Source organism: Anguilla rostrata, chromosome 3, assembly GCF_018555375.3.
Source record: "Anguilla rostrata isolate EN2019 chromosome 3, ASM1855537v3, whole genome shotgun sequence".
In the NCBI taxonomy this organism is placed as follows: Eukaryota; Metazoa; Chordata; class Actinopteri; order Anguilliformes; family Anguillidae; genus Anguilla; species Anguilla rostrata.
The window spans coordinates 63,027,081-63,042,770 of NC_057935.1; the positions used below are offsets into that span (position 1 = coordinate 63,027,081).

The following is a 15,690-nucleotide window of genomic DNA, read 5'->3' on the forward strand; positions in this document are numbered from 1 at the left end:
TCCATTTTTTGCGGCCTTCGTCACATGGTTCAGTTCCATCATCTCTCTCCACAAAATTGGTCTGAAAATGTCTTTTTCTGTCATTTTACAGTCTGGTAAAAATTAGATTCACAATAATAGGAGAGTAAAGTTTTATTTTTATTTGTTTAATGTACTTTATTTGATAATTAAGTCATGGAAAATTGTTAAAATGCAAATGTTGCCTTGAAGTAACACCATACCTTTATGAATTCCCACCATGACATTTTTTGGTATTGTGTATTTATGTTTAAATACTGTACAAAAGCATAACCGTCATCATAATTTTCTTTTTATCTCTACAGATTAACCTAGATAAATTTGATAAAATTTGGCAATGATGGCAGCAACACAACAAATGGTGGCAACATATGTCAGGAAAGACACACACCAGGAAACTGAAAACAAGCATTTAAATGTAACACAAATGATCAAACACTGAAATATGACTCACTATCTTGTTTTGAACAGGGTTATGATAGTTTGGTTTGATAGACTGTTGATGTAAAGTTTGCTGAAATATGCTTACACTCTTTAACGTATTCATTCCTATAGGCTGTTCCACAATGGTACAATGTTGTCTGAGGGTAACGTTCAGAGAAACAAACTTATGAAAAGAGTTAATTTTTAATGTTTTTCTATTTCAAATGGCATGAATTTTAAACTGGTTAGGCGATTGAATATTTTCCATGAGTATTGTAATAAATTTTATTCAAATTTTAAACAATAACTCTCTTTTTTCATTCCTTACCATTATGGTACTGTGTTGCATTAAGGCAAAGCACCCTAAAGTGTACCCCAAAAAAAATTATTTCTTGAAAATTTTTTAAAATTATGTTTACTTTGTCTATTTTATGACAAAAAAACATTGCAAACATTTTTTATCAACTGGCATCATAATACGTACCATAGAGGGTTAAGAAGGTCTATCTTAAACCATATAATGCTTTTGCATACTTTTTATTTTATTTTTTAGCTTGCCATATAATACGTAGAACTCCCACTGCCTGTTTGATGTGTGGAAGGTATGGCACATAATTAATGAGCTCAAGAAATTAGCTGAATATCTAGATACAGGCTTCCCCCTCTTTTCTCCCCTTTTACATGGTTTGTAATTTGTAATTTAAACCACTATGACACCAGGAGCCAATGACTGTGTCACAGCCTTAATGTCCTACAATAATACTGGACAGAGCTTGTGCTAATCAAAGGAGAGACACACCCCTCATTGACCTGTCCCAGGCCCATCCTTTGTTTTTGACTCCTTTACTAGTAACCCACATGGAACAACTTAAACCGGAGATTGAACCACTGAGATGAGAAGATTGGTGTGCATGGGTCTTCGGCTAATACCACAGTGAACTTCAAACCTGTCGTTATTACCGTGAAAAATGACTGTTTGTTCCGTTTTTTACTCATACAGGAAGTGTGTAAGAAAGAATTGTGTGCAACTCTGTCTTCATACCATCTGTGTTGATAATCGAATAAAAATGATTGAATTCTGTAATTCATTGTTAATGGTCAGGTGTTATCTTACTTCAAAGAAATTAAACCTGCTGAGCGTTATTTGGCATATTCTAATATTTCAGAATTGGTATCTCTTTACTCTATATCACTCAATATTCATTTTCAGCCCGAAATAATTTAGTAGTACTTTGCATACACCCACTTAAAAAGAACAAATATTGAACTATTACATCATAGGAATAAATTGATATATCAAAATAATTATAGTTCTTCCACAAAACTGCATCAGGCCCGTTGCTACACGCTCAGAGCGATCCAAATATCTTCGTTAGCCTAAATTTTATCAGCACTCTACAGCCAAATCAATAATTGAATATCTCTATTGTAAAGACATCTGCTGCCCTGAAGCCTGCGCTCCGGCATACAAAATCATAACCAGTTTCAGACGACCAAGAGAACAGAAAACTGATCTCGCTTTAACCCAACCAATCAGGTTCTTTGGTGATTTCTTCTTCTTAAGGTTTCCTTCCGGGGATGTCATTACTTTCTAACTTTGTTCTGATAAAATACATTCGGATATGGTACAGAAGTTATGTGAAATGAGAGAAATTCCAAGAAGCAAAACCGAAACACGTCACACGAATGTGATGATATAAGGAAAATCAGGAGGAAGCACTTTGGGACTCGCTTTGTCCTTCGATAAAAATGTATATGTATATCAGCTATATCGTCTTGACCATTGGGATAGTTTTGTTTATTTATAACTATGGATGGTTTATAATCCAGTTAGGGTGGAAAAAACGATGGTTTTTGACACCTACGCATGTTATTGCAAAAATATTTAACGAAATAAGCACTCAAACGGATCTATCCCATGCGGAAACGCTATCTCAGGTACGTGGCCGATTTTTTTTTTGTAATGTGCACATTAACCGCGTTTTAGAAATATTGAAACTTTACAGGATGAGCTAGCTAGTGGAACGATTTCCCATCTAACTTTAAAACAGTGCAAGCTACCAAGACTAATTGAAAGCTCCGTAACTTTGGCCATATATGAAGTGCAAGTCTTTAGCATAAGTAATGATATCGTATTAATACAACAATTCTAAGTTGGGTTGCTCAGAGTCTCTATTCCACATTGATGTTTATTGTCGCATCAACGACTGTTTATGGGTATACAAGTGTTCCTGGTGAATATTACCCTGGAGGCAAAAAAAATGTAGGCACACCGGGAACCTGAATGACGTAATGCCACACATCACCGTATCGATGACATGGAGCGTTTCCTGTATTCCTCCCTGTGTTCCTTTTTTTTCCTCAACAGGATGCCGGTAAAGACAAATATTCTTGCGGTGGTGATGAAATAGATGCTCCCAACAAAAAAAAGGAGTTGGCCCATGAAGTTGGCCTACAGTGCCCAAATGTGAAAAAGTCTCTTCAGCAGGGTAAATATGTAGTTTTGGTCAGCAACATTACATTACATTACTTTACAGGCATTTAGCAGACGCTCTTATCCAGAGCGACGTACAACAAGTGCATTAGTGCAAGGTGCAGAGGTGCAAAAGAAACACACTAGAGTGAAGTAAAGATCGTAGTGCCAGAAGTGACCACATAGATCAGGACTCCAACCCTGTAGGGTAACCTGTTCAGCAAACAAACAAACAATCCTGCCAAGTACAAACTAGCACTGAAATAACACATTTGCCTAATCAGAATCAGACAAAAAGAATCCTGCCAAGCGTCCAGAGGTGGCAGAACGGAGACATGGCAACGGAAACATGACACGGATGTGTGTGCTATTCTGTGCTATTTCTCTAGAATAAAAGTGAATTCCCTAGGGCAGAATTTATATATTTTTTGATACACAAGAGCCTTGTAAAGACTCTACAGGGTGCCATAGTGATGTGATGAATGTGTTTCATTCTGAGCATGCTAGCTGAAAAGGACTATTCATCAGTGTAAGTGCTTTGAGCCTTGCGTACTGGTTTTAAATGGTAAATGGTAAATGGACTGCATTTATATAGCGCTTTTATCCAAAGCGCTTTACAATTGATGCCTCTCATTCGCCAGAGCAGTTAGGGGTTAGGGGTTAGGTGTCTTGCTCAAGGACACTTCGACACGCCCAGGGTGGGGTTTGAACCGGCAACCCTCCGACTGCCAGACAATCGGTCTTACCTCCTGAGCTATGTCGCCCCATTTTCAAGCAAAGGGAGGAATTAGGGGAAAAGTGGATGGTGACAAAGCCTTGAGAATTAATAATCGATGATAATGCATGCTTCTAAAATTGGCTTATTAAACCACACTGCAGCAGACCACAAAAAAAAAACGAAGAAAAAAGAAGACACACTACTTCCTCAAGGCTGTGGTTTAACTGTAGTTTCCTCTTTCAAGAAAATACTTCACATTGTAGAGTCCTTTTCTGGCTTTGAGTAGTTTGAGCTAAAATAGGTCAGGTGTGGTGTTTACCACTGAAAGTCTAAGGTGACTCTGTGTGTATTGGTGACAGTGCATGACATTTCCACAGTGTTTGAGTGTGCATACTCCCAGCTCATCCTGACCTGGTACAGTGTCCCAGAGCCCAGGGACAACCAGCCACTGTATAATGCCCTGGGGAGGGAGTTTAACATGATTGTTGACCGGGTCATTGGGAGAGCCAGTGACATCAACATCTCTGCTATTGCTGTGGATTATGTCCGAATCCTCACCCAGCACCTACGCAATGTCAAGCAGCCAAACAGGTGAGACCGAGTATTGACTTCTTTCTGAGGGTGTTTACAGTTTGTGCATTTGGTTTCCTCTAACAGTCCTGCGATCAGTTTGGGTCCTGCTAGCTTTTGCTAGCATTAAGTTATAGATCAGTGAGTTTTCCCGCCTGCATGAGATCATGCTACATGTGAGCTTTTTCTGCCGTCCCTGCAAGTCTATGTCCAAAATCATGTTTTATGTTGACTCTCGCTAAGCACTTGTTGACATGTGCAAATGTTTCCAAGCAGCACTGTAGACCTACATGACATTGCGCTATGTGTGTTCTCCCACAACACTTCCTCTCCATCAATGACAAAACATTTTTTTTTGTCAAAGTCAGAAGACAGATGTCACCACTGAACAAGTGGCAGTTTCTTAGTGGTTCAGAATGCACTGCTGCTTTTGTGGGGATTTTGTTGCAAAGTCTGCAGTCAGTGTGATGTAAAAGCATTTAAAATGTTTATGAAAGTTAAACATCCCTTATGTGTGAAGTGTTGATATTAATTAACACAAGCATTACATTTCCTTCAATTTCACGTCCCTTACTGTAGTGAACAGGGGTGGGTGTAGGAAGTCTGTGTGTGTATACATACTGTATGTGCATGTGCTAATGCAAGTGTTTCCGTGTGTGTGTGTGTGTGTGTGTCCTTGTTTGGGTGTGTTTGTGTGTTTGTGTCCTTGTGTGGGTTTGTTTGCATGCGTCTTGTGTGTACACACACGTGTGTCAGAGGCCAGCTGTTCAACTCCAGGGCGGATGAGTTTGCGGTCCTCAGGGTGTTTTCTGAGGCTCTGGTGCGCAACCTCTTCCCGGAGTCCCTCACGGCCCAGGACCTCACTCGCTCTGCCCTTAACGAGATCGTGACTTTGAATGGTAAGCATGGTCGCGCAACCGCCACTTCTCTGACAAGCCACTCCCCACAGAAAAACAACTCTGAGGATGGTTTGTTCTTCGTCATCTCTCTCTTTTTTAAAATATTTTGTTTTACATTTATTTAACCAGGAAAACTTACTGAGATGTAGAATTTAACCTTTCTAGTGTTGGAGCTGTTGGTGAATTGGCTGTCTGACCCGGACAGCCTGAATCAACTACTTGTGAGTAGCCTGGACATCATGACACTGAAAGGGGGTGAGGATGAGCTGCAGGGGCCGAAGAGAGAGGATACACCCTCCTCACTGGACAGTGAGGGCAAAGGAGTGTGAGTGACATGCTAAACCCTCCCACCATCTACCTGGCTCACCTAAATACAGCACTGTCACACTGAAATCTCCGGGCCTGGGGTTCCTTCACCCTGGTGCTTGAGGTACACAAGGTTTTCATTAAGATTTGATTGGTCAAGCGAAGCTGTTTAATAGGTAGAAGTATCTATCTATCCATCCATCCATCCACCCCTGGAGGGAAATTTGGTTGTCAGCAGTAAACAGCAAATGCAAAAAGTACATTACATAAGGTACACAGAGGCTGTATTACGGTTATCTTGCCTCAGCTGGTTTCTTGGATACAACCTGGTTTTGGACTGATTGTTGATTTTCAGGTGAAAACAAAAACCAGTCGAGCCAATGGCTCTCCAGGACCACGGTTGGGGACCCCTGTTCTAGGCCTTCACTTACTGACTGGAAAGAAGCAGTGGTTTTGATACATGAATGACAGCTCCATCACTTGCTTTTGTCTACCTGTAGTAGATGCTTTTCGTGTTTGTATTTATATTAGCCCCTTTTCTTATTTTATTATCTTTGCAGCATAGCAGAGGGTACTGGAGATCTCCTGACCGATGATGTCAAGCCCAAAAAGAAAGGTGTGCAAAAGCTGTTCTGGAACTGAAAGCATTGCTCAGAACACATTTTGTGTAAAGTGGGAGGCCAATGTCAGCAGAATTCAGTATTTGTTTGCCTGTATAATGTATTGATTTAAATTTTTTAAAGGAGTACCATGGTGATTTTCACACTTTCTCGGTTTTATGTACTATTTGTACAAGAGGCATTGAAGAAACACAATGAGTAAAGTATTAAATATGTCCGTTCTGTAATTTTGGAGAAATATGCGTTTTAAATTTATCGTCCTATTTCCAACCGGTTGAGAAAGTTGTCAACTTGGTGCGTCACGAATACAGTAACCACTCCCCTTTCCACGCCCCGTAAACCCATGGGTAACTCGAGACCCATAGTTTGTGCCGCTGGCTTACAGGCAAGACAATGCAAATATTTGACTAACGTTAGGTTCACTTAAATTAGAGTGCCTTTTAAGGACTATTAGATTATTTCTGACGTTAGCTAGCTAGGTAGTTTGCTTTCATAAGGCAATGTTATCGATAACGTTAGCTAGCTAGTTTGCTTTTATGAGGACGTTATAGTTGTGCTTTTATCTTAACTTGGCTAGCTAGATAGCAAAAATTATAACTGGATATAAGTCAACGTCCTTACCTTAGCTATCTATCGATACTTGATATACTACTAAACTAGCTAGCTTGTGATAATTCAGTCTCCCAAAAAGAGTGCGTATCATGGGGGTAACTATGGTAACGGGGCATGGTCTGTCAATCATAGCTAACTGACAGTTCTTATTACCACGCCCAGGCGGTTCGGGTGAACTTTTATAGTGGGAAATTTAGGCTTAGAAAAATACGTTTTAAAGTACATTGAAATGACTGAATAATAAAAAAATTATGCACATTTGTTGTTGCCTAAAGACAACTGAGAAGTGTCAAGTCCAACCACCATGTTACTCCTTTAAGGTGCCAAGTTGAAAGAAAAGTTCTCCAGATTTATTGACAAAATGAAAAGGAAAGAGACCAAAAAAAAGCAAAAGGCGGTAAAGAAAGAGGAACGTGCGACTAGGAGGCCTGAGGATGAGTTGCTTCTGAGGAGCTTCGTGGCCTGCTCTGCTTTGTATCTCCAAGAATCTGACAGTGTAAGTGAATCTTATTCTATTAATTTTTTTTCCACCTTTATCTTTATTACAGTGGCTAGATAAGTAAAGCTGTTTGATTTTTGATGCTTCGTTCTTGAACCAGGTAGCAGTGTAGCATTATGGCTGAGGAACTGGGCTTGTAACTCCAAGCGAGCCTCGTAGCGAGGTCCTTAGCCTGAATTGCTTCAGTAAATATCCATAAGTGGACTGTATGTACAAAAAATATAAGCTGTGTAAGTCACTCTGGATAAGAGTTTCTGTTAAGTGCCTAAAATGTAAATGTAAACCATTGAATTAATTAATGTGAGCAACAAAATAAAATCATGATATAGTCACACAAAATAAACATGGTCATGTGACAGCAGTCAACCTTTCTTCATAATCTAATTTCACAGTGCTTCCCTTCAGCTACACAATTGCACCTTCAATACACCATGTTCTAATAAACATTTCAGCTTCAACATTATAATCATGCTTTAGGTGTACACAACCTTATGATGTACAGAGACAACCCTCCTCCATTCGATTTGGGTAAAATTAGCTCATTTATAATTAATTTAACCTCGATCCAGCTATGGAGACGGACCTCGTTTGTTGGCATCTTTTTCTACCTGCTTTCTATGTGATGTTCAGGATGACAGTGACCTGGAGAGCTGCCCTCCTGCTATCCAGGAGGAAATGATGGAGTTCAAGCTGTCATATGAAATGTGGCGCCTCAGTAGCTGGGTAGTGTCTGTAAAGCAGGTGAGGCTATTACAGGCCCTCTTATTGGTCCTCACGCAGGATATGTTGATGTCTCCCTTATTGCCACTGGTCAGTGCGGTACAATTGCATTTGTGTCTGTCTAATAATGATAATGAATAGATAATACTTAATACGCAATGAAAACAAGATGTGTGCAGACAAATGGAACAATAGATGAGAAGAAGTGATGAGCAGTTCATAAACAGGAAGTGTTACAACTGATCATTCAAAGGGTGGCCTGAAGGAGTGAGGTGGAGATGGTGTCAGTGGAGGGTGAAGAAAGGACAGGAGTGGGAAAAGCATAACAGTGTCATTAGGCAATGTGTATATTCTCAGTCCAATTCCTCAGTCGTCCTGTACAGTTTATTTTTTTTTTGATCAAAATTTTTATATTGATTTTTCAAGAGACACGTATAACTAACCTATATGGACATGCCCTGTACAGTTTGAACAGGACAGTGATAATAGAAGAATGGGATGAGATCATGTGGTTCAGTTTTTTGTGTGAACCTGGCTTGTAGGTGCAGGAGGAAGATGGGGAATTGAACTTCACCATTCGTCTGGAGGAAGCCAGTAACCCTGAAAAGCTGCACTGGGATGTGCGTAAGTCCCAGAAGGACATCCGTCTGTTCCACAGCAGTCTGCAGGTAAGGGACCGATGCACAAGAGAGAGAGGCACAGGTACTATAGAGGTCTGAGTGTAGTGTCTGAGACATCTCCTGTTCAGTCTGTTTCCAGACTTTTTGAATTTGTTTTTGTTCTGTTTTGTCTTCGGTTGATCTGTGCTGCCTAAGGGGCATTAAAATATACAAACATTTATACATTTTTAGACTATGACTATAATTCAGTATCACTCCTGTGGTGTTGAACACAGCATGGTTATTAACCCTCCTGTTCTGTTCATTTTTTAGGTACAGCAAAAATGTTCCCGGGTGATATAAACATACAGGGGGGGTTTGCAAATACATGAAATGAACCATTTTCATTTAGAATGTTGATTACACTAATTAAGGCCAGTAGAAGAAGTTTCATACTGAAAAAATAATTTTAAGTATTTTTCCTAGATTTTCAAACTTTAAAAAGGGTCAATTTGACCTGCAACATAACAGGAGGGTTAACTAATCCTTGAGGCTTAGAAACTGCATATGGGTAGTGGAAGAAATAACATAGGCTAGCAACAAATTACTTCCCCCACATAGAGACACCAAAGTCATACTGAGCTTTCTAACCAAACCTCAAGTACAATTTTAGCACTAAAAAGGTACCACCACATTACTGTGTGGATCGAAGTGTGGTGCTTGAAATCTTGCAGGGTTATGCTCATGTAATGTAAAAATGTTTAACTAGAACTGAATGTTGCAATGAAATTCATGTTTTTACATTTATTATATTGTCTCTATTCTATATGTTCTTGTTCTGTTTTTAATGTTAATTTATCTAATGGTATGCTGTATTAATTGTACACTGCTGCTGACAAATCAATTTCCATGTTGGGGATTAATAAAAATACTATCTTATCTTAAATTAGCTACTGATCAGGGTGATCCAGTTAAAGAGGCAAAAATCAGGTTTACACAAATCACAATAATTTGTCTATGTCAGATGGTCAAACATTAAAGGGAACTTGAATGTGCTTGTTAAATGGTAAAGCTCACCCCATTTTTATGGACTCTTGCTGCTGTGTGTCTTTCCCAGGACTGTCCTAACTTGCCCTCTATAGCAGAGCTGTTGGAAAGCACAGAGTACACCATGAACGATGAGTTTAAAGAACAAGCCAGAGTCACACTGGAGACCTTCTTAAAGGTACAGATTTCTATCATCCCCAAACACCATGACGTGTACCATCAATATATGTGTGTATCCACTGGAAAAATTAAGCGAATTCACCCGCACCGAAAAGAAGAATCACAGTGAATCTTAAGGTAAATGTCTCTTGTCTGTTTGAGTGTTTTAGTTCATCCCTCTCTCTCCCTCAGGAGCTGGTCAAAGACAGCCAGCTGGGCCACAGCCCGGAAGTGTTTCAGTTTCTGTGCCCTCTAGAGCAGCTGTTAACTGAGGAGGAGGCTAACGGTGGAGTGTGGAGCCTGCTGAGCAACCTAGCGTACCTCCTGACCCCAGCAATAGAGGAGGAGGAGGTGAGTAGGTTTGGGGCGTGCGCAAGATTTTGGCTTTAACCTAACATCAGCAGCCAGTATGACCCCCCAAGAAACCAAGTGGAGCTCTCTAGTGGGGCCAGAGTTGGTCACTTGGGCTTTACAGTACATAAGTATTACAAATAGTACTTTTGATGAAGCTGTTTGCAGTTTGCAAGACATCAGCCAGCCTTTTCTCCCTCAGTTGAGGAGTGGCCCTCAGGTTGATGCTGAAGATTTAACTATTCTTCTACAATTTTACCAATCAGTGAAGAAATAGTAAAAAATGACCCTTGAACTGTAATAAAAAGGCCTGCTATTATAGAATGTGAGCACGCAATAGCAAGTATAAAGACAAAGGTCAGTTTTTTTAAAATATTACTTTTACGCAGTGCCCTTTCACATATGGTATTCAGATTCTGTCCTATGGCTTAACAATGTGTCACTAAGGTGTGACACAAAGTGTGAAACATTCTTTTGTTCCATGTTGACTAAATACTTTATCTTCCGTTCACGCACTTTCTCGGTGTGTGGCCCTCGGTGTGAGGCTGGCAGCTGAAGGTACAGACTCATGGGTTTGTGATTGCCTTTTCATTCAACCTTTTAAAAAGAATCCAACTGAATATTTTAAAGATTAGCAATTATCATTTTTCTGACACAGACCATTTTGAAAGAAACATCATCTGGAAAATGTGTAGATAAATTAGAAAGTGCCAGTGTTTTCAATCTGTGTCCTTTTGATAGATTTATCACAGGATCAGATTTAACTTGACACCTTTCATGGAGACCGTAGAGTATAGTACTCTCTTCCAAGAATGCAGTTCCGGAAGAATTTGTTTTGCAAATACACCGTGCTGGATGACGGCTAACAATGCCTCAGAATTCCACCTGTTGCTGTATGACAAAGGAAAGCTTGATCATGTCAAACCGGCTGTGAACAGGTGCAGCCAGAAAATATGCAAAAAAAATGATGAATGAACAGGTGCAACTCTTGCTCTCAGTAAATATTTTGTGATCTTATTTAATCAATTTCTATAAAAACCATTGATGTTTCAGCCATAGTGTCAGGCTTTCATCAGAATTCTGATGAAGGCCTGAGACTATGGCCGAAACATCAATGTTTTTTTATAGAAATGGATTGAATAAATCTAAATATGTTTCCTGTGAGTGTTGTGCCTGTTCATGATCACGTCCCGATAGTGGCAATGCTGCCCTCTGTTGGTGTTTCAAAGATTGGCAGGGTCTGCACATTACAGTGATCTTTGTTCTATACGTCTTATTGAGGTGTAACCATGGTGAGGTTGTGGTTTTCATTTTCCATTTCTTATAGCCAATCATCTAGGTGTTTGTAACCAAAGAATGTAGTTGACCTACCAGAGTAGATGTCCAGTAAACCTCTTTGCCAACAATGTAAAACTAGCTTACCAGCTTGCTAACAACCAATGGTGCCAGTTTATTGAGGCCTGAAATGGAAAAACCTTATCATGCGAACAAACTTTAAGGGAAAAATGTGTCTTGACAATCTCTGACACTGTGTGTAACATTAATATTAATATTGGCCACAAAGAGATCAATTAAGTTATCATTGGCTCAGTGCTCTCTTGCCGGTAGGTAAATGACTTGCCTAGAAGGTCTGAATTGCCTGTTTTCATCATCATATATCGTTTTGTTCTTATTATAAAGTTCATGAAGATTGGCAGTTATTGTTTTTAATTGTAATATTCCTCATTGATCATCAATGGCAGTGAAAAACAATCTTGTGTACATGGCTCTTGCATTACTGTTGTCTGTTGTCTCACCTTAGTGCTGCTGTGTTGGTTGTCTTTTATACACACAGGGAGCATTGTTGCTCCAGTCACATAATTGAGTGCAGACACAACACAGCAGCACCATCTACAGTGGCTGCGGAGGTTTATGTGAACAAAGGGCTGGAATCTCTACACTGCATTATCTCACAGAGATTCTGATTTTCTTGCAGTCTAAACAATAAAGTACAGGGTAAACTGAATATCTGGAAAATGTGCGGCCTAATAATTCATCCAAAGAGATAATTTACAGAGAGATTTGATCTCTGGCACTGTATGTTGCTCGCTTTCTATTGGCCGGTCTCCATATTAGGGAGCATAGTATCAGATTTTTGTTATAACATGTTGAAGGAACACTTTAAATGATAACCAGTTTTGATGTTGAACTCATAATAGCATAACAAAGGCCACAAACACCATACCAGCACAAATCCTTGTCCCTTGCTCTGAATGAATTTGGTCAAGTGCACAGCGTCACTAGCATCAATAATGGAAGTGGGACGCAACAAGAAGTTGAGCTGACACGAGCAGATGCCTTGTGTGTTATTTTCAGGATGTCTGCGCACTAGGTCCAGCCAAGTCCGATGACCCTGGCACAGAGGGGGCGGGGCCTGAAGGCCTGGTTGAGACAGAGGATGAGGAAGCAGACTTGAAGGGAAGCTGTGACGCCCTTTGCAGATTACTTCCCGTGGTCTCTGGAGACAGCAGCAAAAGCCTGGAGAAGGCACCTGATTTCCTGGCAGCAAGTCAGCCAATCACAGACCTGTCAGAGGATGTTGCTTTGACGAGCAGAATGCAGAATGACTCCACTGATGACCGCTGCTCCCGCTTAAAGAGAGGGGCAGGCAAAAGGGAAAAGGCATTCATAGAATTATCTGCTGGACCCCAGAACAGGCGAGAGAAGGGCCAATTGATTGTAGGTAGGGTAGATGAGCACAGAGCTCCGGAGCCAAACAAGAGAGGAGTTAACCAGTCTGGCAAGGAGCAGCAGGAAGCCACCAAAGCCATTATTGATTTGTTGAAAGAAATAACAGGTTTGTACCAACTTTTCTTATCTTCAGGGTGCCAGATTCTGATTACTAAATGAGGAGGAGTCAATGAATAGTAATCGCTCACCACAGTATTTAAATCTGTCCGTGTCTCTTGTACTGATAGGATATATAATTTTTTGTCTTTGTCAGGTAATTCCATGATGTGGAACATCTTTGATGTTATCTTGAAGCCTGTCATGCCATTATTGAAAAAGTAAGAGCTGTAAAAAAGACAACCCTTCCTATATTCTGTACATATGTCTGTAGTTTTGCAGCTGTCATGCAGCTCATGTGGTCTTCCTTAAACATTTGTCTTTTGTTACCCTAGGAAGGTGAACAGCTTTTTGAATCAGATGAACCCCACTGAGCCTCAAATGGCCTCCTACATTGATTTGCTGAGGGAGAAGCAGTGGCCTGGCGGCGTGCCAGTGGTCTCAGAGCCTGCCCGAACCAAGGAGCAGAAGAGTCAAACCAAAGAGAGAGCCAATCAGCTCATCAACACCAAATGTATGTGTAGCACCAGATTCTGGGCCAGTTCAAACTGGTTCCAGTTCCACTCCCAATGTCAATTCAGTCAATTCAAAACCTACATTTTGGGAATTTTTTTTCCAATTCAACAGAATTTCAATTAATTTCCCCAACTGATGGAATTTGAAACATGCACAACACAGCGACCTTCATGTGCACCCCATGCATCGCACTTTCCCAAAGAGAACAACAGTGCTGGGGCACTCAAAATCTATGTTATGGGGCAGCATTGTAGTATAATGGCTAAGCAGTTGGTCTTGCAACATTAAAGGTCACAGGTTCGATTCCCCGGTAGGACACTGCCGTTATACCCTTGAGCATGGTACTTAACCTGCATTGCTCCTGTATATATCCAGCTGTATAATTTGATACAATATAAGTCGCTCTGGATAAGAGCGTCTGCTAAATGCCTGTAATGTAATGCATTGTAATGTTTTCTAAGATATTGAAAGACATTATAGACATGACTATAAAGCCAAGCCCCTTTGTATACAGAAACAGAACACACAGAAGCACTGTAGGTGTTTAGGTGTTAACTTGAAATAATGAATGGCAATTATATCTGTCCTTGTCTACTGTTCAAAAATGAAGGGATAATCTCTAATTAATTTAGAAAACCACTCCCTCTGTTCTGTTCCATTTGGACAGTTTGGGCAGGTGTAGTAGGCTTACTGTATGTTAGGTCTACATGAAATGAAAAATGCTATCCCTGAATGGGAAGTTGATAGATAATGGGAAGTTGTAGATAATTCTTAGCATACTGTGCCTAATGGTCACCAATAACCATATGCTGACATACAGACGTACATCAATGGTCTCTCTTCAGGTTCAAGTTTCTTCTTAAAGAAGAATGATGTTCAGGCAGTTTTTAAGGCCTTCCAGGACACTGAAGAGAACAAGAAGCTGGTTTATGTGAGTATCACCAGAAAAAAAACTTTTGCTGACAGCTATATATTCATTCAAAACTAGTTTTTATCTCTGTTAAATGAACAAACATTAAGTGTCAAAATATTGAAAGTATAGATTTGGATGTAGACATGGATCAATATGTTTGACTTTTATGTTGTTGTTATTTTTCACTTTCTTTTAGATGTTGCTGTCATTTTTGTTGAGGGAGCTAATGCCTGGAGAATCAGCTCTGAATGTTAAAGCCATTGCATTTTTGAACAGTCCTGTCTTGAGTCAATCTGACAAGAAATAATATGATGTCAGAGCGATTTTTGGCGGAATAACTTTTGGACTTACATTTAAAAACAGCTGGGACAATTGCAATATATATGCCTTTTTTGCGGGGGGGTGAAATGAGCAAATGATGATCTTTGTACATACATTTTCTTCAGGTGTGTAAACAGTAACTATAACAGTCTTAAACTGAATGAGTTTTTGTCATTTGTAGAAGTTCACAGTCATACCTCTGATGCATAAAAACCACTGCAAATTGTGTTCTGGGTTTTTTAATGTGAAGGTTATTGGATGATAATGCAGTGATTTTCTCATGGAGCAGTAAAAAGGGAAACCTTTGACATATAGTGTTACCTTCATGCAACAAACAAGTATCTCAGGCGCTGAAATAAATATGCGGTATACTTTTTAAAAATATAGTTGGAACTAACCAGAGAATTCTGGAGTTATTAACTAATTATATGAATTTTGATGTTTTGTATTTTTTTCCATATGAAGACAACACTTGATATGCAAAAGATAATCACATCCTATTGACTGGATAAATGAAAGCAGAAGGTGACTAAACCTCTGTGGCATAGCTGTGGACACACTTGATTTTTTACTAAATTATGCATAAACTTTGTACAAATGTCTTTCCACACTTTAGTGTTGTTTTGGTGCCTTTTGTAATTGATGTTTTGTGTTTTAATTATTTAATAAGACATTTAACATAATTTTCTAAATTTCTATATTCTAAAAATGTTCTAATTGTTGCTAACAATTTTTTTTGCTTTTTGCTCAGTTATCATGCTTTGGTTTGGAATTATTTAATTGCTTAACATTAACTATCTTGCTTCACTAAAAAAAAAAACATTGGCACCATTTAGCCTCACATAAGAATCGTGCAATAAGCAAAAACTCCTGGTGAGTTTGTTTAACGTGTGACGCAATGATTGCAAAAGCAACAGCAGAATGAGCATCTTTACGTAAGAAACAAGAAGAGTGTTCGTGTAAAATGGTGATCAAAATCAAATGCTGGATATGGCTATTGTGGAGCACAAAACGGTTTTATATTGACTGTACGAAGGAGTAAACGCTGTACAATTTTTCGGATTAATAAAATTTTACCGAATCAAACAAATTGCTCGATT

At 39.4% G+C, this 15,690-nt stretch overlaps 1 protein-coding gene across 2 annotated transcripts; it reads left to right on the top strand.

Moving 5' to 3' along the window:
• The first annotated feature begins 1,946 nt into the window (after window positions 1-1,946).
• si:rp71-46j2.7 (uncharacterized) lies at window positions 1,947-15,680 on the top strand. 2 transcript variants are annotated; one of them, XM_064329231.1, is made up of 16 exons: window positions 1,947-2,379; window positions 2,810-2,930; window positions 4,010-4,223; window positions 4,959-5,101; window positions 5,267-5,426; window positions 5,968-6,023; window positions 6,960-7,135; window positions 7,769-7,879; window positions 8,401-8,526; window positions 9,575-9,682; window positions 9,859-10,014; window positions 12,370-12,850; window positions 12,998-13,061; window positions 13,176-13,354; window positions 14,202-14,287; window positions 14,466-15,680. In XM_064329231.1, exons 1-16 carry the CDS (start codon window positions 2,191-2,193, stop codon window positions 14,574-14,576), a joined length of 2,481 nt encoding a protein of 826 aa, XP_064185301.1. In that variant the 5' UTR covers window positions 1,947-2,190; the 3' UTR covers window positions 14,577-15,680. The 2 variants fall into 2 exon arrangements, with proteins under 2 accessions (XP_064185301.1, XP_064185299.1); XM_064329229.1 differs by having other exon boundaries at window positions 1,949-2,379; window positions 9,856-10,014.
• Window positions 15,681-15,690: the final 10 nt, after the last annotated feature.